At 47.3% G+C, this 27184-nt stretch overlaps 1 protein-coding gene across 4 annotated transcripts in view; it reads left to right on the top strand.

The window, feature by feature from the left end:
- LOC142557328 (uncharacterized) overlaps positions 1–27184 on the top strand; it is a 65789-nt gene that overhangs the window by 29736 nt on the left and 8869 nt on the right. For 3 of the 4 annotated variants that reach the window (XM_075669082.1, XM_075669083.1, XM_075669085.1), the window contains 5 exons: positions 10289–10674; positions 13841–15092; positions 15705–16106; positions 21824–21958; positions 22341–22460. In XM_075669082.1, coding sequence (XP_075525197.1) covers positions 10289–10674; positions 13841–15092; positions 15705–16106; positions 21824–21958; positions 22341–22460 — 2295 coding nt within the window. The remainder of the gene's footprint in view (positions 1–10288; positions 10675–13840; positions 15093–15704; positions 16107–21823; positions 21959–22340; positions 22461–27184) is intronic. The other variant, XM_075669084.1, reaches the window with a different exon arrangement.

Below are 27184 nucleotides of genomic sequence, written 5' to 3'. Positions count from 1 at the left end.
ATATTGATGCCTTAGACGTTCTAGAACATTGCTCTACCACTTTAACTTGACTTTCTGGTAACCTTTAGTGTCCCTTTAAACAACGCGCGCAGGTTCATGCGCACACACACACACACACACACACACACACACCCGAGAGGATAACGGCGTATTGAAGAAAAGAGACGACGAAATAATGGCACGTATTTTTGCCACATGCACTCGCATCGCAGGTGGCCGTTGTCGGCGTGTACAGGAAGAAGAGGTGAAGCGACGCTCGAGAGAAGAGGAGAAGGCATTCCTGATCTGTTTAGAACGCGGCAGTCTTTATTTACCCCCAGAGCACAAGTTAGCCCACAATAAATAGTTGTGTCTGAACTCCCTTAGCTGTTCTTTACAATTCTGGTAAAGGTGCTGGGTAATGATTTCCAACCCAATTCAAGTTGGAGAAAGCAGCCCGGAGCCATGCCATTTCACACCCAACGAGCTCACGCCTGTCCACCAGCGCACGAGCCATCGCCTACGTGGTGAGCCGCCTGAGTTTCCTCTTTTGCCGGAGCAAACTATAGTAGCAGCAGCAGACAATACTGAAATGGCATCCCAGACAGCCTCATCCCGCATCGTCGTCGATCAGCCACAGACGCCCGAGCCTTTTCACGGCGACACCTTCGTAGACGCCGAGGACTGGTTGGAAGGCTTCTAGCGCATCGTGGACTACAATGAATGGGGTGAAAACCGTAAGCTCCGCAACGTTTACTTCACATTGCGAGATAGTGCGCGAATGTTCTTTGAAAACCATGAAGCTGTCCTCCGGTCGTGGAATGACTTGCGACGGGAGCTGTTGGCCACATATCTGAGCACAGATCACCGGGAAAGAGCTGAAGCCGCTTTGCAAGCAAGAAGCCAATGAAACAACAAAAGCGTGGAAATGTATCTCGAAGATATGTCCCGCTTATTTCGCCGAGCCGATCCGAACACGAGCGAGGACAAGAAGCTTCGGCACCTGATGTGCGGTGTGAAGCAGGAGCTTTTTGCCGGTTTGGTTCGCAGCCCTCCACGCACCGTCGCCGAATTCTGCTCCGAGGCGACACCTATGTAAAGGATACTTCAACAACGAACGAGACTCTACAACGGCGATAGGAACGTCGCCTCTATAGATGCGATGTCGGCAATGTTTGTTTGGGAACAGTGACGAGGTCTTACGAGAACTCGTAAGATCTGTGGTTCGAGAAGAGCTCCAGAGGCAACAGCTGAACAGTGGCCCCCACAGCGGTCTCTTCGTTAGCAGAAGTGGTTCGCGAAGAAGTGAGACAAGCAGTCCGCGGACAGGACCCGCAAGCACAGCCGCAAGCATTGTCACCGGTACAGCCGACGGTATCGTATGCCGAGGTACTCGGAAGATCCCCAGGACGTACTTTCTTCACGGCAACTATGCATGTACCCGAACCTCGGTTCTTGCGGTCTCCACCTGAGACAAGATTCCGGAAGGCTGACATATGGCGCACTTCTGATAGAGTCCCACTGTGCTACCACTGCAGCGAAGCTGGTCATCTCTACAGGATGTGCGAATACCGCAGAGCAGAACTTCGGGGACTTTCCGTAAGCACTCCTTGCCCAAGAAACGGTGAATGCCCTTTTTGAACGCACCAAAACCTGCAGACTTCACAGCAACATCAACCTCAGTCAACAGTGCCGCTGAGGTATCAATCACCGAGCCCGCGTCCCTACTCAAGCTCCCCAAGGCGACGCCCCCAAAGCCCACGTCGAGAAAAATACAGCCAACCTGTGGAGGTGATGCCACTGTTTACCCAAGAACAGAGCCTCCAGCGCCGATTCTGAAATATAACGACGGACACGAGCGCAGTTGCAGAAAGAGTGACGTTGCTTCCGATTTATGCGTTTTTTAGATGGCTGCGAAGTTACTGCTTTAGTAGACACAGGCGCAGACCATTCCGTTATGAGTAAAGTACTTGCCAGAAGACTGAAAAAAGTGCTGAATCCTTGGAGAGGACCGCAAATTCAAACTGCTAGAGGACACCTTATCAACCCGGTAGGCAGGTGCACTTCTAGAATCGGAATACGCGGTTTTACATACGGCGCCAGTTTCATTGTCCTGTCGGAGTGCTCAAGGAATTTAATTATTGGAATAGACTTTTTGCATGCGAACGGTGCAGTAATCAACTTGCAGGAACCCTGTGTGTTCTCAACGAAGCACGCCGTCGCGACGTTGCAGTGTGAAGAACAATTTGACACGCTTCATATTATAGACAACGATGTCACAATACCCCCAAGATCCAGCATAGTTGTCACCGTAAGAAGCACCGTAAGAAGCAACTATGAAGGAATAGCAGACAGTAACACTGAGCTCTTACTCGAAAAAGGGATCCGTATTTCAAGGGGGTCTTGTTCGGCTGTGTGACGGGTGTTCGAATGTCTTCTTGACTAATTTTGGAAATGAAGTCCAGCATATTGCGAAGGGAACCATCATTGCCCGCCTTAACGATTATGAACAGATTACGGATTTTAGCCCTTCCGATGCTGCACTACTGGAATCTGACAGCATAGACTCCATGCTCGCATTCGTCAAGCGAAGCAGCACTATCACCAAGCCAGAAGCAGCAAATAGAGAACCTTGTACGAGAATTCGCCTCGTGTTTCTCAATGACATCGAAAGTCCAGAGAACATCCATTGCCAAACACCGTATCATTGTCGACGAAGCTGTGAGGCCTATTTGCCAGCATCCCTACCGAGTGTCACCGAAGGAGAGAGAGATCATCAGCAAACGAGTCAAAGAAATGCTTAGAGACGACATAATTCAACCATCGACCAGCCCATCGGCTTCGCCTGTGGTGCTGGTAAAGAAAAAAGGATCAGACATTGCGCTTCTGCGTTGATTATTGAAAGCTAAACGTCGTCACAAAGCGGGATGTCTATCCACTTCAGAGGGTCAATGACACCCTCAATAGACTACGGGATGTGAAATTATTTTCCTCTCTCGACCTCAAAAGCGGATACCGGCAAATAGAAGTGGACGAACGAGATCATGAGGAGACAGCATTTGTCACACCAGACGGACTGTACGAATTCAAGGTACTTCCGTTCGGCCTCTGTTCCGCACCTGCCACCTTTCGGCAGATGATGGACACTGTGCTCTCCTGGTTAAAGTGGCAGTCCTATTTGGTTTATTTGGTGATGTGATTTTTTCTACCACCTTTGTTCAGCAGGGCTGACGATAAAGCCACAAAAAATGTCACCTCGGCTTCCATGAGCTCCTTTTCCTCGGCCATGTGATTAGCTCTGAAGGCATCCGTCCTGACCCTGAGAAGACCGCAGCAGTAGAAAATTTTCCTAGACCAACCGATAAAAAGGCCATAGGCGATTCCTAGGACTTTCTAGGTGCCTACTACAGGCTTTTCGTCAATAATTTTTCAAAGATTGCCGAGCCATCAACGCAATTAACGAAAGTAGATATGCCTTTCGTATGGCTAAGTGAACAAGAAGATGCATTCAATGAGCTACGACAGTGACTTCAAGACCACCCAGTCCTTGCACACTTTGATGAGGAAGCATAAACAGACATCCACACAGACGCCAGCAATTTAGGACTTGGTGCCATCCTCATTCAATGGCAAAACGGAGAGGAAAGAGTGATTGCATACACTAGCCACACTCTTTCGAGGGCTGAAACCAACTATTCAGCCACAGAAAAAGAATGCCTCGCAGTAATATGGGCCATGGGAAAATTCCGACCGTACTTATACGGTAAACCATTTCGAGCAATCAGCGACCATCACTCATTGTACTGGCTTGCAAACCTGGAAGATTCTTCTGGACGACTTGCTAGAGGAGTCTGAGGCTGCAGGAATATGACATAACGGTCATGTACAAGTCAGGTTACAAGCACAGTGACAGTGATTGTTTATCACATGCGCCGGTCGAATCTGCTCCTGTGAAATTGGAGCTATGACCACATCTGAGATGGCCAAACACCAACATTCTGACACCGAGTTCGCTCCTACTCAGGCACCTCGTGGGACACCCCGTCCATGTTCCTTGAGTTTTCTGCCGAGGATTGTCATCATATGTAATGAGAAATGGCGTCCTGTACAAAAGAAATTTTGAGCACAGCACAGAGAAATTTCTACTCGTCGTTCCTTCAGCTTTGCGATCCGAAATCTTGGAAGCCTGTCACGATGACCCATCAGCAGGACACCTCGGAGTGAGCAGAACGTTTGCCCGAATTCAGTACAGCATTATGTACGAACATGTCAGGATTGCCAAAGACACAAAATGCCTCCAATAAAACCTGCAGGCGTCCTTCAACCAATAAAACCCCCAGGAGCACCGTTCGAACAAGTAGGAATGGACTTGCTTGGTCCCTTTCCGGGAAACGATCGATTGTAGTAGCGACTGATTACCTAACCTGATATGCCGAGACATCCTCTCTAATCAGTGCAACAGCCGTTGAAGTGGCTGAATTCTTTGTCACCAAGGTAGTATTACGACACGGTGCCCCTGCACTTATTATCACGGACCGAGGAACTTCTTTCACAGCTGATTTGACACAATCCATTATGAAACTGACTCATACCAGCCACAGGAAAACAACTGCCTATCACCCTCAAACAAATAGGCTAACCGAGCGATTGAACAGCACACTGACCGATACGTTGTCAATTTACGTAGACTTAGAGCACCGTACGTGGGACAAGATACACAAGTAACGCCATTCCAGCTTTCTTTTTGGTCGAACATTTACCACATCCTTGGATGCAATGCTGCCTGTCAGCGACAGCACATCAGCAATTTCACACAGAGGGCTGAAGAAGCACATCACCTGGCGCGATATTGCATTCAACAAAGGCAGCGCATCGACACGGACCGATACATCTTGTGGCGAAGAGAAGTCGAGTATGCACCAGGCGACAGAGTATGGTTGTGGACTCCCATGCAGACGCGCAGCCTGTCCGAAAAGCTTTTGCGCCATTATTTCGGCCCTTACCGAGTGCTTCGTCGCATCAGTCCCTTGAACTACGAAGTTGCGCCAGGAGGACATGTGACCTTATCACGATGCCGGCGTCACACAGAAACTGTACATGTGGTCAGACTGAAGCCATATTATGACAGGCATTGAATATTCTGCGAAACATCTACTCTGTGCCATATACCACTTTAGTATGGACAACAGCTTGTGAACAATTTCGTTGCTTTACGGATTGGGACGATGCATTTTGGAGGGGGGTAATGTTACAAGGCAGAAACCTCTTTAAAGGGACACTAAAGGTTACCAGAAAGTCAAGTTAAAGTGGTAGAGCAATGTTTTAGAACGTCTAAGGCGTCAATCTAATCGCGAACAGAGCTTTAGTAACCGATAAATTGAGGTACATGCATGACACGATTTGAGACCCCCCAGCGACATTCCGGTACTAGCCTGATGACGAAAGCACTCCTCATAATTTGTGTTACTAATACTCAACTACTCGTATTAAAAATATCATTTCATTCGATTATAAGAAGGAAGAAAATGCTACTTGTCTACGTCTATTCAATTCTAAGAAAAAACATCTTGACATTACCCTTCAGTAGTATGGGTGGTCGAAAGGTTTCGTTTTCGCTTGACTCTGCGGCGCGCACGCTTTGGAATTTCAGTAGTTTTGTTATCGCGTCGTGCAGTGCGGGTTCTGCTGGCTCGCGGAACTTTCATTTCGAACAAGCAGTGAGAATGCCACGTCCTTGTGATGTCGTGGGAAGCCCTCGTTGCTTTCCCGCTCCTGAGAGCCGGTGTCGAGGCCGCCGTCGTAGTACACAACGACGCCGGCAGCGCAAGCCCTCAGCAGCAGGTCGCGCTCGTCAGTGCTCAAATCGCTGAAGTTGAGCCCAGCATCGCGAGCCAATCTGTCGTTGTCAGGGTCCATTGTGACGAGCGTCGAAGTTTGCGTCATAGAATAAAGTACCAGCTTATGGTCGCGCGTTTCTCCTTCCGCTAGCCACCATACTCCCGCTTTCGCTCTGCTGTCGGCTCTGTCTTGGCTCTGTTTCTGGCCGTGCGTTTGCGTTTTGCGCAGAAAAGCCGTAGCGCCGTCTGCGGATGCCGTTCTACTCATCGATGGCGCAACATCACTATGAGACCTTGATGTCAGTACTCCTCGATCGGAGGGCAGGCGATTTGAACTGCGCTAGAGGTACGCGGACGCTTCAGAATGCATTTTCTCTTAAAATAAGTCTCTCCTTGGCACGAAACAAGCGTTTCAAGGTTTCTGGGATGGTATTTCAACAGTCCACGTTCACTTAATAGTAACCTGTAGTGTCCCTTTAAACAACGCGCGCAGGTTCGTGCCCCCCCCCCCCCCTCCCCCGAGAGGACAACGGCGTATTGGAGAAAAAGACGACGAAATAGTGGCACGTGTTTTCGCCGCACACATTCACACATCTCAGGTGGCCGTTGTCGGCGTGTGCAAGAAGAGGTGAAGCGATCCTCGAGAGAGAAGAAGGCATTCCTGATCTGTTTATAACGTGGCAGTCTTTTTTATTTACCTCCAGGGCACAAGTTAGCCCACAATAAATAGTTGTGCCTGAAATCCCTTAACTGTTCATTACGAGATTCGGACAAGATTGCCTGAGTATGTATGATGTGGGTTCGGTTTGCCCAGTACCGGATAAATTTTAAAGGATTTCTTTTGTCGTTGGCAAGCGGCACATACCCAGTGGAAGTGACCCAAGTTGGTGTGAAAGAGATTCTTTGAAGAGTGGCATACCCAGTGACCGAAATTTGTCGAATGGTTGGTTTCAAATTTGGTTCCCTTAGCACAGAAGCCCAGTGCTCTTCCTATTAAACCACTGATTACCTGGTGAACCAAGTTAGCAAATAGAGATCAGATGCTGACAGGCATAGACATATCGCAAACTGGCTGAAGCTCCCAAAGAATGTTAATCGCATTAGAATGCACATCTATCCCACAAAAGGTGTGTGCTCCGGGAAACTTTTGCAAATGCATGCAACCCCTTGGTTTGTCATGTTCGATCGCGGTATTTTTGCAAATTTTAATGCTTAATTTTAGGTTGGAAGGTATGCTCAATTGACGAGGCGCATTCACTTGTAAGGCAGCTTGCAGGCACAACTGTATGGAATGAATTGTCTTTTTGAAACGGTGGGCACTGTGACCTTTGAAATCAAATTGCACTACGCCTTTGCACCATCACACAGTGTATTTGTATTCAGTTTCGTGCATAATATTAAAGGCACCAGAGATACATTAGTTCGCATCAGGTAAGGGAAGTAATAAAGTATCTTCCATTAAAAAAAATTTGCAGGTGAGGCTGAGAAACATTTCTTCCTAAGGCTTTTCATTCTCGTTTATTTCAAGCTCTTATGAACCCATATTGACCAGTTCGAACCATTAAATTTTTGTTCCGAAGCTGGACCTGGACTGAACCGCAAAATTTGCAGAAGCTTGATTCCAAGCAAACCCAAAAACTTTTCACTTTGAAACCCTGACATAAAAGCAAAGAAGCAGAATGAGTTTCTTTGGAATCGAAGGCAAATTTTAAAAAAAGCACCCACGTAAAGCAGCCACTTTTGGGACATGGGGGCCAGATTCAGAAATATGGTAACTTCTGAAACGTCCATTATGCTGCTGAGCACTGCTACAAACATCCACTAATTGCATTTAATGTGAGGTGGCCTGGAAAAAGTGGCCTGGAAAAGGTGGCCTGGAAAAGGTGGCCTGGAACGGTCGTATTCCAGCTCAATGCCACTGAAGGTCACCGTCATCATTTAAGCCTAATCTTTTAGTTGCAGATGGGGAAAATGGGGCTTGTTATTCGCTGTCGTCAAAATTTCATGTCACTCCCTACTCCGCTTTCTTTCTTTCTTTAACTAGTTTAAGCTTCTTCTTTTCTTTTCAAACTATTCCCTCCAGTCTGTCTTTTAACATGAACACTATTTTGTTTTACCTGGTAGCAGGGAAGCTTTTGCTGTAGTCGTAGCATAATAAGAAACTTTGTGATACTTTGTGGGATAGTCCAGTGGGGTTCACAGTCACGAGCACCTGCATGCAAGATGATGCACCGAGTGCCGGACAAATAAAAAGCATGAATTTGGACAGTGCATAGGGACCACTGAAATTCAAGGAAAGGCTGCTGTTGTGTGTGTTCTTTAGCTTTTGGTCCTGGAGGGCAATTCGTGACATAGCTAACTAGAAAGGCGTCAACATTTGGATCACATCAGGCACACTCTGTAGTATAGCCGACTTTCGTGAATTCACCCCTGATGGGACTGACGAATTGATCAAATTAAGAGTCAAAAAATGAAAAAACTCCAAAATGTACCGCTGGTTCATTTGGCCGTATTTGCCCTGACCCAAACGCACCCACTTTTTATGGTTTCAAAGAAAACTATTGTAAAAAATGCATTAGAAAACAAAGCATAAATTTTACGTGCAGGCTGATGTTCTGTCAGCACTCCATTAACGTCCATCGCCATCAGTCTCAGGCAGCACTTTATTGCTGTCTACAAAGAACCACGACACATACTCTATATGGTTCGTAGCACATTCGATATTCTGCATTTATCGTACAACTCCGCAACAATTGCAAATAGGATGGCGGCCCACACTTAGACTAACCACTTTGCTAGCGACACGTGCAATTCTCCGGAATGCCAAGTGTATGTGACACGACTTGTTGCCGCTAGCTTAACACGTAAAATAACTTATCATTTTGAATATGCTTTGTAATCATACTGAAAGTGTGATGTCATCGTAATGCTATACAAGAACTCGTTCTATTGCCATCTATGGTTGCCATCCTGTGATGGCAATGGTGATGACGATGGCTAAGCTGGCTCTGATGGTAGGCTGTTGCGATCACAGTTCTGGTTTTAGTTTCGTATCGAATTGCACCTTCGAAGCAATTCTCTGGTGAATTTTCTTAAAGAAAGAAAAGCCACGCCATATAATTGCGCAAATACTGTAATAATTCGTAGTGAGCTATCGTTTTTGCTTAAAATGTTCCTTTGGCAGCCTGAAAATAGGAAATTCCAACAGATGACATGTATTTGATGCATTCACTGTACTGTAAGTACCGCCAGAACTGACGTTGCCACTATTGGAGTCGCTCACTGTGGTCACCATTGGGGCTAGGCACATACATGCTGACCAGCAAGTTCAGATTATCTGGCAAAGGCTAATTTCAGAATTAAAATAACGAAAGTTTGGTCTTATAGAAATCACAGCCATTGGTGGGGGGACCTTCGTTTGCGATTGAATCAACTGGAATTTACAGAAGTCTACCACACTCTGTAAAGATTGCATGAGGCATTGAGCTGCGTCTGGACATGGAGCACCATGGACTGTATTGAAACTTGTTCCATGAAGCATTAGGGGGATTGCACATAGCTTAGGCAACCTAACGGAAGGAAGTTGAATGCTTGGAAAGGAAGGTCTAATGTTAAGGTCTCCTCAACATGCAAGGGCCTCACGAGCCAGTTGCTTGTTGAAGACCCCCAAATTGTCCGTCATGTTAAAAAGAGTGGCTCAGTTTCATTAACTCTTCATAGTGCAGCGAAAGCAACGGGTCTCATCAACCAATCAGAATAGAGAACCAGAAGAAGGGCTGCTCAGTTGTTCAGCTCTGATCAGGCCTTTGTGCATGCGACATTAACTGAATGGGAGCTTCATGGAGGAATCAGTGGCGCGCAGTGGGTGAGCCCTTACACAGAGCCAGCCCTTGTCACTGATTAGCTGACACAAGCCCTAGCCCTTGCTACACTACATGGAGCTGATAAGAGCGGACGTAGCTTATTTATAGCTAATACGGAAGAAAGCATGTGCAGTTTACAATGTTTGATGATGTTTCTTATGGCACATTTGACTGGTCACCTTCAAGCGCTCTAGAGCACTCTCGGAGTGCAGTTTACGTATGGTTGGTCAAAATTAGGCACTCAGAACACATTCATCATGTTCGTTTAGGGCGTTGCGCTCTGAGACACCTCCACCTTTAAACTGGCAGTGCGACCGAGATCAGATAAAATGCCGATCATGTGGCTCCTCTGTTTGCTATGGGAGTGACAAAACGGTCGGCTGGAGTGGGATTTCCCCAAATCCAGTCTTGAGAAAGCTGCAAACTTAGTTGGAGTGCAGCAGGAACCAGTTGAATGTACCATCAGCATGTGTGCGATGGATGAATTGGTGGGCGCTGAGACAGACCCACGCCCTCCTGCCTCGACCGCGGTCCAGAAGGATCTGGAAGGGGGCGCAGTGCAGGTTCATGGTGTAGAGCAGCCTCTTCCACCTTCTCCTCTTCCTCCAGGGAGCTCCATCTCGCCACCAAGCGAAGACCCTTGCAGCAACATTCCGCCAGACCGGCCGTCGTCGGCACCGTTGCCACCCGCCGCGCCCTCACCCCTTCCTCCCCCACCGTCGTCCTCCCCAGAAACCACCGCGGTGGTGGTGGCCTCTAGTCAGTCGATGGCCACCCCGTCCGAGGCAGCAGTGCCCTCCTCGCTCTCGGCGGGGGCTCTGGTGGCGAGCTCCATTTCCTCCTCCTCCTCCATGCCTTCCTCTTGCTCCTCCCCCACGACATGGGGCTCCACGCGACCAACATCGGCCAACGCGGCAGAGGCGATGCCAAGGATGCAGCCCTCGCCCTCCCAGCCTGCCGGCAGTGTGGCAGAGGTGCCTTCAAGCACGTTGCAGGTGAGTGTGGGTTGGTTGCTGTGAACTCTCCTTGAAAACAATGGTGCACAACCATTGCATTCTGCAGATACTAACATACGGGACAGAAACTTGGAGGTTAAAAAAGAAGCTTGAGAAGAAGTTAAGGATCGGCAACGAGTGATGGAACGAAAAATGCTGGGAGCAACCTTAAAGGGGCCCTGCAACACGCCAGGGAAAGTGTTGAGCAGCATTGATGGCATAGCCTCGATGCAGCGATTTTGTGTGCTTTATAGGCAGGATGTGATGTCAAGGAGTGACGCTATGATTGTTGGCTAAAAATGTAATGTGTGATTTACATTCACAGAATATTGCAAGTACTGCGAAAGAAGCTATGGCATTACTACGTTTTACAGCCGTTTTAGATGTAGCACAGCCACGGGCGAGGTGTTGAGACCTTGGCAACGACACATAATGTGCCAAGCACTTTCGAGCACCATTGATCGTAAAGGCCACAGGTAGGGCATCAGAAGGCTGAAAAAGGCTTGGTAACCATGGCACGCCGACTTTAGCCGGTGGCCTGCTGCTGTTCGTGTCACCACATGATGTCATGGGAGAGTGAAATGTGGCACCTTGAGCCGCGAAAATTTTAGTGAGCTGTAACTCCAAAATTGCTTGTATCTTGAATTTTATCTGACCGATAGGGTTTGTGTGTGTTGATCAATTTTCGTAATCATTTAGAGCAAATATGGCCACCCGAAGAAAGCATTGCGGGGCCCACTCAGCTATTTTATTTCCGTGCCTGTAAAAATTGATCAGTTTGATCATCAGTTTTTCTATGCATTGTTGGACATTTCCGTTGGAATTCTACTAGCGACATCATGCACCATCGGAAATGACGACTCAACTTTAACTATTTGTAAGATTCGACAGTTTTTGGCAGATTAGAGAGCCTCGAAAAATCTAACTTCAACTGGGGGTATCTTCGAAATTAGCCTCTAGTGCTCCTAGCACTTCTTCAGTAAAAAGACACAAAATTTGCGCTTTGGTCGACTCGGCAACGTAATCTTTAAATGACAGCAGCACTGATGACACAGAAGCTTCTTTCGAGATGTCAATTTTCTGATCGAACTTATAGGCTGTTTTAATGATGTCTCAAACAACGGTAGATGCTGGTGAGTGCATGCTTTTTTTTATATTTGTGTTCGACTAATATCAAGTGCAATTTTGTTGTTCCTCCCATAAGTTACTTTTATCCATCAATGTTTCGACAGCATATGGATAAATTATTGCAAGCAATAGATCCCATTGTGGGTGGTTCTCACTCACACAAGAGCACGCATTCGATTTTCAGACCAACCTTCGACCAAAGCTTGCCTAGCTGTTTAATCTCTTACATTTTGAACACTGCCTGGGCAATTGCCCCTATTCATTACTGCACAATATTGTGCAATATTGTGTCCACATTACTACACAGCTCTGTACTGGAACTGAACAAAGCATGTGGAGGCTCCAGCGCCAGTTGAATGCGCACGATACCACCTTGCTTGTACAGAAAACCTGATTGAAGGCAATAATAAAACTAGGAGGCTTCTGTATGCTCCCTGGCCTGACAACTATTACTTCGCGAACCTAAACAATGCAGTTAAGAAAACAAACCAGATGGCTGCTGCAAAGAATAAAAACAAATGCTCCCTGTACAATGGGAACTTACCCGTTTCCACATTTGCAACGTTACTGCTTTTCTGCATATCATAGGCATCACTGTGGATAGCATTGACGCTAACAAATCTTAATAAGAATTCTTTTTCTCCCCCCCCCCCACTCATTATTTGGCTTGCAAAAGTTTGAATCTAGGAACCAGGTGCATACTTTGTAAATCTGAGTTTTTTACTCTTGATTATTTGTACTAAAAATAGCAAACTATTACTTTTGTTCATGTTCCTTGAGGAGGAGCTTCGAAGTTTCACATAACAATTCTCAAAAGTTGTCTGAGCAATTATTACTGCTATACATACGTTCAAAACACCAGTGATGAAGCTATAACTTTGTGTATCACAGTATACGTTGTGACTACTACGTCCTAAGTGAGCACATTCCTTGAGGTAAAGAAAGAGTTAAGAGACAGGAAGACAACAGTGTGTGTTGGAGAGCAGACGCAGGTAGCTGATAATTCAGGTGCAATTAAGAGGCAATAATGGAGCTGGGCAGGCCATAGATGACCAGTAGGTATGGGCTAATGTAGTAAATTTTAAGTTCGAATCGAATTCGAAGTGAATGGTAATTTTGGTTGAAGAGTAGTGCTTTTTATTGCACATATTTACTGAAGAAAAAAGTGGCAGCATTTGCCATAATTAGGCTGATACAAACACCAAGTTCTCGGTCTTGAATAGTTGTGATCTTTGCATAAAACGCTGACACAAGAGCTAGAAGTTGAAAAATGTTTTTTTGCGGGGGGAGGGGGGCGCACCTTGCATAGATCGAAAATTCATATTCTGTGTTGTCTTGCATGGAAAAAAGTGCACATTCAGCATTTCTTTGCAATGCTAGCAGTATGGCCAGCAGCACAGACGGTTAATTTACGGACTTTTGTTGCACAGTATTGTGGTTCAGTGTTGCTTCGATAAGGATCAAATTAGCCGGTGTCCAATTAACAAAAACCAACTTTATTTGCCTTTTTATTTTGTCCATACATGCAATCATGCAATCTTGTGCTGCACTGTGCACTAATTACAAGTCTTGCCCAACAGGAGTATTTGCTTTTCTGTGCACATATTACCTTCCACGCGATACCAGGTTGCCGAAATGTATGAATGAGTGACCGTGTTTGTGATGTCATCTTGTGGCACAGTGTAGTCGCACTAACCATATTGTATGTACCTGCCGGCGTAAAAGCTTGGCAACAACGTTATCAACTTGCAGCTCATTTTACTTTTCATTCGACGGGATCACCCGTCTAACACAAAAACCTTTCAATACATAGTGGTTGGACAATAGGTCACAAGATGTCACTACCTATGGCTACTACTGTTTTCAGTGTCGTTCGGTAATCTGGCATTGTGTAAAGGGTGATACGTATACGGACAAGCTGCGACAGTCGTCCCAGCACAATGTTAACAAAAGAGAAGAAGGCATGTGCACGGCCATTCCTTTAGTCAACGCAGGTGTGCTCATGGCAGCCTTGTTTGATTTACACTTGTGTCTTCAGGTTCCTGGGGGCCAAATGATCTCGCCTTCCATGTGGAGCACAGCGGGCAGCAGTGGTACCAGCAGTGATCCACAGCAGCGGCTGACGTTCATCTTCAAGGGCAACTTGACAGCAGCAACAACGGCCTCCTCGTCATCCCCAACCACCTGCCATCCTGTGCTGGCCCTTCCAGCCGGGCCCGGCAGCATACCTAAGACAGTTCCCATCAAGCTTCTGGCACTTCCGTCAGGCGCCTCTGGGCTTACCCTCAAGTCGTCGCTGGCCGAGCTGATCTCTTCTCCGGCCAGCCAGAATGGCTCGCGGTCATCTGTAGCCAGCGGATCTGTGTCACCGCCAATTCGACTGGTCGTCTCCAAGATACCACCGACGGTCAAGGGCGCCAGCCTCGGCAGCCCAGCTGCCACAGGTGGCACTGCCAGAGCAGTGCCACCACCTGCTGCGCCACCGTCATCAACTTCATCGCCATCTCTGGTGAACATGGTCATGAAGTCGGTGATGGCCACAGCAACTGCAGCGACGGTGGTGGCACGGTCACCCCTGGAGACCAGCGCCGAGGCATCCCCTAGTTCGGTGCTGTCTAGTACAGCGTCGTTCGAGCCATCGGTGAATGTGCCTGCACTGATGCTGCCAGAAGAGCGGCAACCAGTTGTGAGTGGTGTCAGTGAAGTGCGAGGGGAAGCGCCCATCGAACCAGACTCTCGGGAGGCAGCAACATGTGCAGTGGCGGCAACTCCTTCTGTGGTTGTGACTGAGGCAGACACGGGCGGAGCCGACGCGTCTGCCGAGGTGATGGTGGTGGTTTCCGAGGCGGTTGGCAAAGGGGAGTGTGGTGGTGCGGAGAAGAGCCAGTTGTCTGCGGGCACGGAGCGACTCTCGTCACCAACATTGTTGCCGGGGGATTGTACAGACATGGCAGAGGACAGCGGCAGTGAGCTGGCGGTGCTGAGCCCCACGGTGATTGCCAACCACATTGGGTCGCCCCAGCTCCCCGATTCCCTGTCGACCCTTTTAGACATGGCGATAGATCCTCCAGACGACGATGACGAGAGTGAGCCGGCAAGCAACCGGGCTTCGCCGGTGCCCGTGTCACTTCTGCTCACGAACCACAAGGACTCCGAAGAGGAGCCAGTGCCGGAACACGAAGCCGACCTAGAATTGCTCCGGACATGTCCTGAGGCTTCTGTTTGTGCTCCCGGTGATGAACTGGGTGATGACGGCCGTCTTCGGAATCAGAGGCGACGGGCAGCACAAGGTAAACTGTCCTGTTTTGCTGTTCATCCTGTAATTCTATTGGAGCAGCTTGATTCCTTTTCTTGTTAAAAGAAGTTTGAATATTCAACATTGTCTACTTAAGAGTTTGTCATGTCTGGCATTTTTCTATGTCAGAGCGGTCGCATTACTCTTCCTTGCTGGTACTCTCTGTTACTATTTTATTACTTTCCTGATGCCTTTATTTGAAGCTGTCATTGGCTGTTTTCTCGTAATTTACACTGCCCGTTACCATAAATCAACACCAACTCGATCAGCTTTCCCTTCTTTTAGGTCTTGTTGGTTTCCTGGCTTCTCTGTATAGCACAAACCAAAGTGCTTGAACACAGAATATGTACTGCTAGTATGTGACAGAAAGTGGCACCGGTGAACCAAACTGCATCAAGTGGGCACGGCACAACTACAGGGCGGAACAGAAGCTGTGTCATTCAGGAAGGGGACTGCAGGGTGTACGAATGACCATGCGTCCCTGGTGTTTCACGTGCTTGATCCACCCAAGCAGTCAAGCCCACTCGGCTAACACACACAGTGGCATCCACGTTTTTTCAGACGTGCAATGTCAAAATGGCTGCCTTGGCGGCAATGTGCCTTGCAGTGCCATCTCCGGCCACGGTCGAGGAAGGCGAGTCCGATCACTCAAGCGAGGAGGAGATGTCGCTGAGCGAGCTTGCGCACAAGTCTCGGGTGCGGCCGCCTCGGCCACAGCGGCAGGGAAAGGAGAATGAGGCGCTCGCGACGGCGGCGGCTGCAGCCGCGGACTCCCCGGCACCGACGACGCGGCGGGAAGACGGTGGTCCCGGTCGGCCGCGACGGTTGACGGCAGCGGGGAGCGGCGAGCCCAAGGCTGCTCGGTCCAGGCTGGGACAGCAGCAGGCAATGGCAAGCCAGCAGTCTCAGGCATTGTCGAGCCCGTCGCCGATGGCTGCAGTGGCTTCTCTTCCTGCCGAGGAAGCATTGAGGAGAAATGCAGACCGGTCAAGGCGGTCTCCAGCCACAAGTAAGAGCTTCATCTTTAAGTGCTCATTCATTGCCTGAGGGTTCTAACTGGGATAGTTGGTTTTACGTTCAGCATGGTGAGCAATGCTGGAAACGAGACTAGTGACACTAACAGGATGAATGTGCCATCAACTGGTTTTCTATTCAGACTCATATACTACATAAAAGATAGCTGACACAAAATCGTGACACTTTGAAATGCTCGGTAGGCCAGCAAGGAAATGCTGTGAAAGCAAAAATAATCTGTTTGCTTGCCAGCCAGCCAAGCAACTCATAGCATTGTATTTTTCTGGTATGCATCCCTTGTACATGCTCACTGCATGGTTTATTCAAGATAGAATAAAGGTACCCAAGCCTTGCACAGCCAGATATTTTTCGGCTGGCAATTTCTGAGCTTTCATATGTCTTTGCAGTTTGCAGTGTGTATATGTTATTGCTATTGGTCACAGGATTAAGCAGAGTTGCTTCCTGATGGGCACCAACTCAACCATGGGTGGTGTGGATTGCGCTGCGTGTCATCCGTTACGCCCGACATGTTTTACATGTGCGCATGCAGCACGCATATCTTTAATGACCATTTTTCCCATGGTTGTGGGACAGCCATAAAAGCTGGTCTGTATTTTTGGACAATGTACAGAAGCGCTTAGCCTTGCGCTATCTTTGCGCAGCTGTAAGGTCAACGATTGGCCACGTTGAACGCGCGGCGGTGTGTGACCGTCGCACATTCCTTCCACCACAATCAAAGCAATTTAATTGTTGCTTTGTGCTTCGAGTAAACTACAGAAAGCATTTCTTCTCATTTTAAAGAAACCAAAGGTTGCAGCATTACGTAAATGCCACGTTTTAGCAAATTGTCGCGATGTGTTGATCACTTCACAATATCCGTGATACCACGCAACATGAACGAGGCGACAAGAACATCACTTGGCAATAAAATAATAATTGTTAGCAAGCACTCATAGCACATAGTAAACTGTATATTACGATAACTGCATCATGATAGTTTGTGATAATTGTATAGGTAGCTCTCGCTTATTGGTTATGCGGCGGCAACCTGAGGTGTTCATTCAATATGTGGTTCCAGTGCCATGAGGGTGAGCTTGTTTTGCTTCGCAAGTGCATCAAGGGCTTTTATGTTTTCACTCACTGCTGCAAAAAGAAAGCTAAAATATGGTGTTAATGAAGATCATGTGTAATAACAGTCTCTGTAGATGCAGGACCTCATAACACTGAGTCGGTAGGTGAAGTGCGGAATTTTTAGCGGGATGGGAAACAGCTGTCATTATTAGCTGGAACAAAAGAACCTAATGCTTTTACCCTGTCGAATAATTACAACTTTGTGCATAACAATGCAAGGGCATCTTTGTGCTTAATTTAAGTTACGCGTTTTTAGCGTTACTGCAATAAAAATTTAGAAGACGCTTAAGCTTCGCCTTTAAAAGTGGAACGCAGTAGCATTCAAAGATCCCTGACTGCTTCTCACGTTTCCTGGCAACTGCAGCTTATGTAACCATGATGTTTGCCGGGAAACGCTGGCAGCGAACACTATGCACGAAGGCGAGCTTTCTGGTAAAAATGCGGCCTCTTGCGTGGGCCGCGATGCGGCAGAGGCGAGCTGACTGGAGGTGTCGCCAGGAACCGGGCGCGCCGGCTCCGTGGCCTCCAACCATGCAAATCTCGGGACGCCATAGCCGATCTGTGAATGGTAGAAACACTGGGAAAAGGATTTGTGCGTGAGTTTCCGCGTAACAGAATTATGTTTTCTTTCTTGTATGTTCAAATTACAGTCCGAAGCTATCACGTCTGCAGGTTGTAAGTCGTACTCGCAATTTTTCTGACATTTTTTTGTTTGAGAAATTCAATTAGTTCAGTAACTTCTTTGCACTACACGCAGGGCCTGCAAGGTTCGAAATGATTTTTGCCAAAACAATGCTCAATGCTGGACGCGGGATGCCGACACTGGGCTTTCTGCGACACGGGGCCCTTAACGATTTCGCGGTAAAATGTTCTCGTCTGAAGCAACCTGGCAATTTTGCTAACCTTCTGTTATTCACCATGGCGTAGCTTGTGTAATTGAGCTCGTTAACTGTTGGCCTTTTGCAGCAAATTAAAGAAGCAAGAAAAAGTAAATCTAAGCCTAAAATTGATGTAAATTGCACATTACCTTGCTACCTTCCTTGTACGGGGATGCTGACTTTATCATAACCATTGCAGTATTTGCAGAGAATGCAGTAATAATTAAGTTGCACAACAATTTTAGCAGAGCAGGTGGAACACCAGTGAAACAAGAACAAAAAGAAAGCCCCAGGGAAGTGCCAAAACGTACATGGTTTGGCTGAGTGCCACTCCCCCGTTAGGCACTGCACTTCTTTCCAAGTAAAAATAAGCTTTCTGCACATTTTGTGCAAGAATGCCAGCATTGGAGGGCAATACATAATAAGTTCACTGCGGTCAGCGTGTTTCATTACGATGAAATTGGGGCAAGTTGTTCACAACGAATCACCGCTGTGTACATTCGGGTGTGTGCCGCCGACGCCTATCTGCACTGACGTGGCGATGGTGCTGCCACCTGTGGTTCAATCTCGCGGTGAACAGCAGTAATGCAGACACTCTAGGCACATTTTTGCCGCTACCCTGCTATCACATGGCTTGTGTGCAGAAAGTTAGGGGGTCTCCAGAGATACAGCGAGCGTTTGGTTGCAAAAACGGCAAAGCGAAATGGACGGACTGTCAGTGCTCCACTCAGTTTGCTCGATGGCAGAGCCAGAACGGCATTTTTGTCTTCCGCTGCTGTCACGAGTGTTCTGTGTGTGCACTGGTGTGAGCAGAACAGGCTGTAAACTTCTTGGTAGCATCATGTGATATTTTATTGGATACTAACATCGACAGTTTCCTGTTGGTCTCACCTCGTGCACTAACAACAAGGTGAAATACCTGCACTGCCACTGGTGACGATCCTCAGCACACCGTCATTGTGAGACACCTGGTAGCAGCCAGGGTTACTGTTCCTTCTGCCCAGCAGAAGTTGTCTTGTGTGCTGTGTCACGCATGCGGTTAAAGGACCGTCCGAGGAGTTCATGTGCAACAGCTCTAAACTTTGCTTGGCAAAACTGTGGCATTCTAAGCATGAAATGCTTTTAGCTGCCATTGTCGGCGACCTTCAAGTGACCTTGAGCCAAAAGCCAGATCCATTATCCAGGCACTCAAACGAGAACATCCGGGCAAGTTGTGAGAACATAACGAGATCAACCAGTCAGAGCTTAAAGGGATTGACAACCAATTTTTATAGTACCCACTTTTTTTAGTGCAATGGAAAGCTTACCGGCCAGAGCATCATCTTATCATGAAGTAGTAAGGCGGAAAACACCGTGGAACATTTTTTATCAGAATTTTTCTATGTGCAGTGAGGATGAAGGCGTTCACTGGAAGCATGCTGAAAACTGTGATAGGTGAGCGCGATAGCGATTATAGGCGGGCTCTAGTGGGAGGCAGACGACAAGTGCACGGCCATAGGTGCAAGAAAGTATTATTTTGTTTATCAAGTCAGTGTTCGCGCAATTCATATTTTCCAAAGTGTTAAGGTATTTCTGCAATAATAGCTACGTGTTATTGCAGTTTCCTGTCCAACTGCTTTGGTGTTTGACTAGTCAAAACAAAACCAAGTGCATCAAAAACGAAACGACGCTTTTACACGTGACACGCGGCTCGTGTTGCTGTAGCCATGTATGCGTTTCTGGTTTCCGATGTCTCTCGAAGACCTGAGTGAGCTGGAACAAAGGATTTTAGTTCGCGTGCGTGCTCAGAATTGAGATCCTTACGAAGTAGTACTCGAACGCCATGCTTCAGACGAAAGCGGCAGTAGAAGCGACAAATCTGACTTTCATGATAGACCACCGTCCCCGCCACAAGCAGCGCGCCTGGAGAATGCCGATTGGTAATTGCTCGCTCACACTAGGCCGACCCAACACCGATTTCAGTCTGCCAACTGTCGGCGCCTCTGTCACACTGCCAGCGGTCGGTGGAGAGCTCGGTGTCGGTACAGTGTGACAGAGGTGCCGACACCAAGGAGGTAAACAATGCACCCATTTACAGCACAACTCGTCGATGGCATTTTGTATCACAGGGAGATCATAAAACTCTGGATACTTGTAAAGTCATGCTATACTCACGCGCGTACAACAGCATGTGCAAGCGCCGCTCCTTAGCGTGGGTTTTCGTTACTTTGTAATGCGCATGAAATAAAGTGCAAGTGTAATATCATAGTAACTGCAATTTTAAGCAATAGTTATACTGTAGTTAACGGCAGTCGACTTACGTACAGTAATCTCTTGACTACATTTCCAAGTATGAAGATTTCACCACCAAGCCTTACCACTTACTGGTTTTTCTGACTTTCTTTGCCAGTTTAAAATTATATTTCCTACTTAAATCACAAACAGTGTGCTGGATGCTATCACTATAAATCATGGTCATTTCATTTCCATCAACGTCTCACAACACATTCTGGCCAGTTGTCAGTCTAAGAAAATGTAGTCTCTGGCCCCCAACCCTTTGCACAGGACCGCATTACATAAGCTAGTTACTGCCCAAACAAGTTACAAAAATATTGCTTTGGAGTTCTTCATAATGTCTGTTCACAATATCACTGAACCTGTAACTTCTAGTACACTGAAGTTTTATTTGTCATTTCCGATAGCAACGTTCAAAAGGCAGGTACAGGGAACCATACACTTCATTGTCGTCTTTTGGTGCTGAGACAGGGTTGCCTGTACTCTTTTGAATGCCAGCAGTCTGTGAGTTCCGCAACACGGGTTTTGCTTTGCCTCAACAGATGGCGCCATGCTGTGTGGCACCTCCTTCAGGCGCTTTTCTTTTTCTAGCTTGTGGGGATGCGTGACTGTCACGCGTCCCCTGATATCTTGTTTTCCCGCATGGCTCCCGTCTCCTGCAATGCGGCTTCGCTGCGTGGCCTGGGGCCCGCGGCGGTCGGTGTGGTTGAAGCGCAGTACAAGATATGGCGCGAGTGTTGCGCTGCTAACGCCGCCTACCGGCGGGGTTACTTGGGCGCGATAAGGAAAAAGCTCTTCCTCTACGGATGCGGGTCGGCAAGTGGCGCGGACCTTCCACGCGTGCGCCGATCCATGCTTCTGCGAGACCGTCTCGTGTGGCCTCCTTCGAACGCGCCACCGTTCGCGTGACCGTACACGCAAACGACCAGGCATTGGGGTCCGGCTTGGGGGCGAACATATTCGCTCACTATCCGGTCGCGGTGAGTTGGACTTCTTAGATTTATCGCGCGCCCATCGGCATGTTTTGTGGATAGCAACTCGGCTAGCAGGCATTGATCTATGAAAGGTGCAATAAATGCCCTTGTGATTCTTTGCAGTACTGTGTTGTCGTTCCTTTGTCCCAAGAGCGCGGGTGTGAGAATCCCACAAGCTGGACAGTGCGCTCTGTCTCCCTGGCACCTTTCACTGCCTGTCATGCCACCTTCAGCCGGTGTTCTAGCTGGGTAGCATCCATATGTACCAATGCACAGTATGGTTTGGTGCGGTGTGGTATGGTGGGGGGGTGCGCCATTGTGAACATGCACTATACACCTATTTTTAAGATTGTGGCTAGTATCATCTCCAACCAGTCTGCTTATTACAGGAGAGCCAGCAACTTTTTAAAACGTGGCTTAGACTTACGGTTTGTTGGCTGCCCTACTTCCTGCAGTGCCAGCGGGTCGAGACCACCGGTCTCCTCCCCGACTGCCAAACCAGCGCAACTTCCGACGGGACTCTGAGGCCAGGGACGATGATGCTGTGGTTGTCATGAAGAGAAAAACCAGGGCGTCGGGACCTTCCACAGGTGAGCCAGTGTAAATTGCCCGCTCATTCAACTGGAAAAAAACTCCAGATAAAAATGTGCATTGCCCACAAAGAAAGTAATACTGGGCTAGCACAGGCTGTCAACCAAGTTTTATAGGTAATGCCGAGCATGTTGCTTTTGCTGCACTGAGCTTGATACTTCAAAATTCCGGTTTAATAAGCATAGGAAACCTAATGCATAGCCTGTAGTAACATTTTTTTATATGCTGACAGTTTTTTATTGCAGACAGTTTGGCAATTGTCATAACTCACCTCATAATAACATGCAGTCTGGTGTCTCTTCATCCTGGGACCTCTTTTGTTCCTTGTCTGTGCTAATGACCTACCTGCAGCAATAACACCTGACATGCACTTATTTCCAGACGACTATGTAATCTTCAGAGAAATAACTACTGAACATGACGTCACGCTGCTTCGGGCCGACCCTAATAACGTCAGCAATTGGTGCCAAATGTGGTCAATGGAGCTTAACATTAACAAGTGTAAGTTTGAGAGTATCACAATCCAACAGTAACCTACCTGTGTACTTTCTGAATAATGTTACCTTGGAAATGACAGCTTCGTATAAAAACTCGGGCATGCATATTACATTGAACTTGACGTGGAATCATCATGTTGAATATATAGTTAAGAAAGCTATCTGCTTGCTGGGATACTTGGGCTAGCACTACCGTATTTACTCGCATAATGATTGCACTTTTTTGTTTAAAAAATTGATGCAAATTCAGGGGTGCGATCATTATGCGAGTTAAATTTCCCACGAAAAAAAAAACATTTTCTTTTTTTCTTTCACATTTGCTGCGGGATGACAAGCAGGCGACTGCCGCTGTCGGTGCGGGACACCAAAACAAAAATGGCGGCCGGTGGAGCAAGCCGAACGCGCGGAACGCGATTATTTTTCTTCTCGTGAGTACATTAAGCGCATTGAAACAGTTTCTTCCGTATCAGTAATGAATAATATCGTTAATATTGGCAAATTTGCGACAATAACGTAGTCATGTCCACATTGAGGGGACAGAAACAGGGATGGGTGCGCTTAGCTGCTGCCAGTGACATAGAAACACATGGCGGGCATGCTGCAGAAACTGCAGCATTTGTCTTCACTGCTATCCTAATATGGCACGTTTCCGCTAAGGGTGGGTGAATATCTTAGCTGCATTACGAGCGTCGGCATATGAATAGGGTACACTTCTAATGTATCAGTGTAAACATGGCCACTATTGTTGCCGCTCACGATTTGCTGCGTGCCCACGAGTGCACACGAGAAGAATCGAAAGGCACCCTTTATGTTGTTGTTGTTGACCAAAGCCATTATGAAGCCTACAAATAATAAAGCTGAGGCAAACTTGGTTGTAGCTTTTCTTTTTTTCCATGAAAGTGCGGCAAGTGATGAAAGGAATGAAATGGGGCATCTGCTTAAGAATGTTGGGTGCTTGCAGACCGCTTGATATGTCTTCAAGAGTCGTTCGCGTAGCATTCGACAGATGGTAAGCGCGGTCATCATTAGCCAGACTTGGCATACAACATATCGCTGCGACAAGTCCAGAGTTCAGGCAGTGATCATTACAAGGGGGGGATGCATTTTGACACCAAATTTAAGAGTGTGATCATCACGCGAGTGCGATCATTATGCAAGTAAATACAGTATTCCCATGCTATATCTCCTTTAATATGACTAGCTTATAAAACTCTGTTAAGGCAGTGCCAAAATTTGAATTTGCTACTGTTGTACAGTCGAACCCGGCTATATCGAACTCGCAAAAAACGCCTATCAGTTTGATATAGAGAATAATTCATTATAAGCCTGCTAAATAATTGGATGTCATAAAAGCACATACCACTTATAAAATCACTTCATTGATGAAACTAGCTTAGCTTAGCATGAAATAGTCCTGCATTTCCTTCTGCTTGGGCAATTTCGCTGCCTGCGACGTACGCACTTCTCCACATTGGCTAAGGAGTCGGAGCAGCAGAAGCACCGGACTAGTGCGAGTGCACGAATCACGTCAGAGGATATGGGCAAAGGATCATCGTTGCTTTCCTCATTATGCCCACTGTCACTTTTGCTCGGCACGATGTCTGCAATGTAGTCTTCGTTTTCGGGCTCTCCCGTGGTCGGCGACACCATCATCTTCACTCACAAACTCATCCACCGCTGATTCGTCAACAGCTTCCGGAAATTCTGACAGCTCGCTCCAAACTTCAGCAACACCGGCAACGGCTTCATCGCATTCATCAGAGTTCAGTCATCACCAAGCACGCGGAAGCCGGCACGGCTGAAGTAATTTCGGGTGAACCACTTGTACACGGCCGTGCGTACGCATCGGGTGCCAGGGGCACTGGGTCGCAAGTTTGGATGCTTTAGCCCTAATCTCCCCCTTATTCCAAAGAGTTAATATACCTTATTCTTCACGATTGCACTGAGAGTGCTCCTTGGAATCTTGCACGCTGCGGAGACATCCGACTGCTCACCGCGTTCGACCCAATTTATGGTTTCAAGCTTCATGACGAAAAGCGAATTCTGCCGCTTCATCACGGCAACACTGCGATAGAAGGCCCACAAGGCGCACACACAATTAACCAGAAAAGCAGCAAGGCAACTCGCACTTTCACCATCATGCACGACGAGGGCACAAGAGCCTCTGATTGGCTGTTTGAGCAAGTTCTGCGGGCGGGCCAGGATCATTTTTTGCAGGGGGGTGTCAACGGCTCGCCTGAGGCAGCGCGGTCCCGATAGGGAGAGCGGTTGGATAGAGCTGCGCCACCGGGTTTCCCGCCACCGCAAGGGAAAGCCAACTTCTGGGGGCACTTTTATGCCGCTTGATGTTCGATATATCAGGAGTCGCTGCAATTTTTGTTTGATGTAAGCGTAATTTTTGCTATATATACTCATTGTAACTATACCGTATCCAGAAATTGTTCAATATAGTCAGGTTCGACTGTATAGAACCCCTTTAACAAAGACCTTATATGCCCTTGAACTAATCCAAAATAGCTCAACTTTGTATATACTTTAAAGCTACAGCTGTGCTACAAGCGTGTCTACAACGAAAGCCAGTGTGGGTCTTCAGTCTCCAGCAACTCATCCAAGGATTTCTTGCCTGTCGTTTTTTCATAACCTATATCACCACTCTACTCTGCATTCAAAATTCATCTCACAACCACGTTACTTATCTCAGAACATTGATCATCGCATAAAGTTAGACTTTGTGCATGTAAAACATGTTTTTACAATCATTTTTGCCCCATACATTGAAAAGGGCAATGAAGTTCCCTCTAAAGTTGTATGCATTAATATAATAAAATTTTTCATATAATTTACATAATAGCAAGCATTTTTACAAACTAATGTTAGCTGTTTTATGCTACTTATATTACACTGTGTTGCAAAGTTATACTTCAAGGGCCCCTCACCAGGTTCAGGCATTGCAAACAGATTAGCGTGGTGCACAGGTCACGCACTCATGATCGTGTCTGTAAAGTTTCAAAGCACTGTACAGCACTCAGACAGCACAAACTTCAACCTGTATGCCTTTCCTCCCGAGCAAGCCCCGCCTTCTGCTCTGCTGGAGAATCAAGGTTACACACATCAAGTACTCTCTGCGCAAGACCTACTGCCAGCAATGCCATTGATTACGGCACACGACTTCAGTAAATCGCCCAGTGCAGAATGCACAGAACCACCGCCAGAAATGTGCCGCACTGCAGAAGAAAATGAAGAAGGGGGAGGGGGATAAGGCGGGGCTTCTGGCATGGACGAGACATAATCTCTCCAGGGGAAAACTGCGAAAACCGGGAATTCTCAGGGATCTTGAATAGTCTGTAAATACTCAGGGAAAGCTCAAGGAATTTGTGCTTCCATCAGAGAAAATTAGCTGTCATTTTATTGAAAGGGACAAAAGTCACCGTAATGCTGGCTCGATTAAAGGAGAGGAATCGAAATTAATTGTCTTGAACGCTGTGTCGTCGGTTCGAGGAGTTTCCAGTGTACAGTCAACGGCCGATTTTCTGGGCGCCCGATAGTTTGGACAGCTCGTACCCCATAGAGTCTGTGTGTAAGAACGTCTGAAATTTCGAACGCAAGAACCCTTCGCTGTCCGATTTTCTGGACTTTTTGCCACAATCGCAGGTCCAAAACTGCATTAATCAAAGGCACCACTTTCGCCGTTTTGATTATCTTGCCGCCTCGAACCAGCGCTCTCGCACACAGATCCACTGGCAGCCATAGCCAACACCACGGCAACACAAGGCCTAGCTGCTTTGATGTTTGCTATTAAGGTTCTTGCCGTTAGGGGCCATATTTTTCATTGAAAGAATTCGCCGCTGTCAGCAATGGCACTGACTCCACCTCTGTAATCCTCGCGGTTGGCTTCGAAGCTTAAAAAGCATGACGCGTTGCATAATGCCAGTTCCCGAAAGGCAGCTTCGCCTCAGCACAGTGATGTTACACGGTGAAGCATACATGAAGTATTGCGGTGAAGTTTAACAAGCATTGTAACAAGGAGCAATTGTCATGGGACACAGCACGTATTCTCTAAATATGCATGCACGCACCCGCCGTCTTCTGTCACAGTACAAACACCGATATGCCTAATAAGTGTACTGGCAGGCCTCCAGAGCTTTTTCGGGCGTGCCTGTGGTGATTTGAACCTTTAAGAGCAGTAAAAGACATGCATTCATTTTTTTCGGACTGCCCACTTTTTCGGAAGCTTCAGCAGCCCCTAGGAAGTCCGAAAAGTCAGGCGCTGACTGTACAACTGACCAAAAAGATGCTTCAACTGGTCCGTGCGGCGAACATGCGGCAGAACGAGGATGGGAACAGAAAGGACCGTCACGTTGAGGAATGATCGGGAAATGAACTGTGCTGCCTCTTCCTTGAAGGAGCTTGAGCTCAAAAAGGAAAGTGTTGACTGAATCCGTGATGCGGGTGACCCTCATCCAAACCAACATAAACTCTTTAAAGCAGTGAAAGGCAACACTGAGGCATTGTGCGTGGGCCGAGAGTATGTCGGGACAGTTGAGGTTGACTTTCGATCTGCCGGGAGAATCTCACTTGTGACAAAGTTCGGGCCTAGTACCAATGAGCTTGCTATCAGTTGATAGAAATAGCTCATTTTTGAAAATATTTGCTTCTGTATGCATCTCTTTTTATTCGTATTTGAAAATGTTCAACTCGATTTGCAATGGGCTTTACCTTTCTTTTTTT

Source organism: Dermacentor variabilis, chromosome 9 (genome assembly GCF_050947875.1).
Source record: "Dermacentor variabilis isolate Ectoservices chromosome 9, ASM5094787v1, whole genome shotgun sequence".
NCBI lineage: Eukaryota > Metazoa > Arthropoda > Arachnida > Ixodida > Ixodidae > Dermacentor > Dermacentor variabilis.
This window is presented reverse-complemented; position numbering and strand designations above follow the sequence as displayed.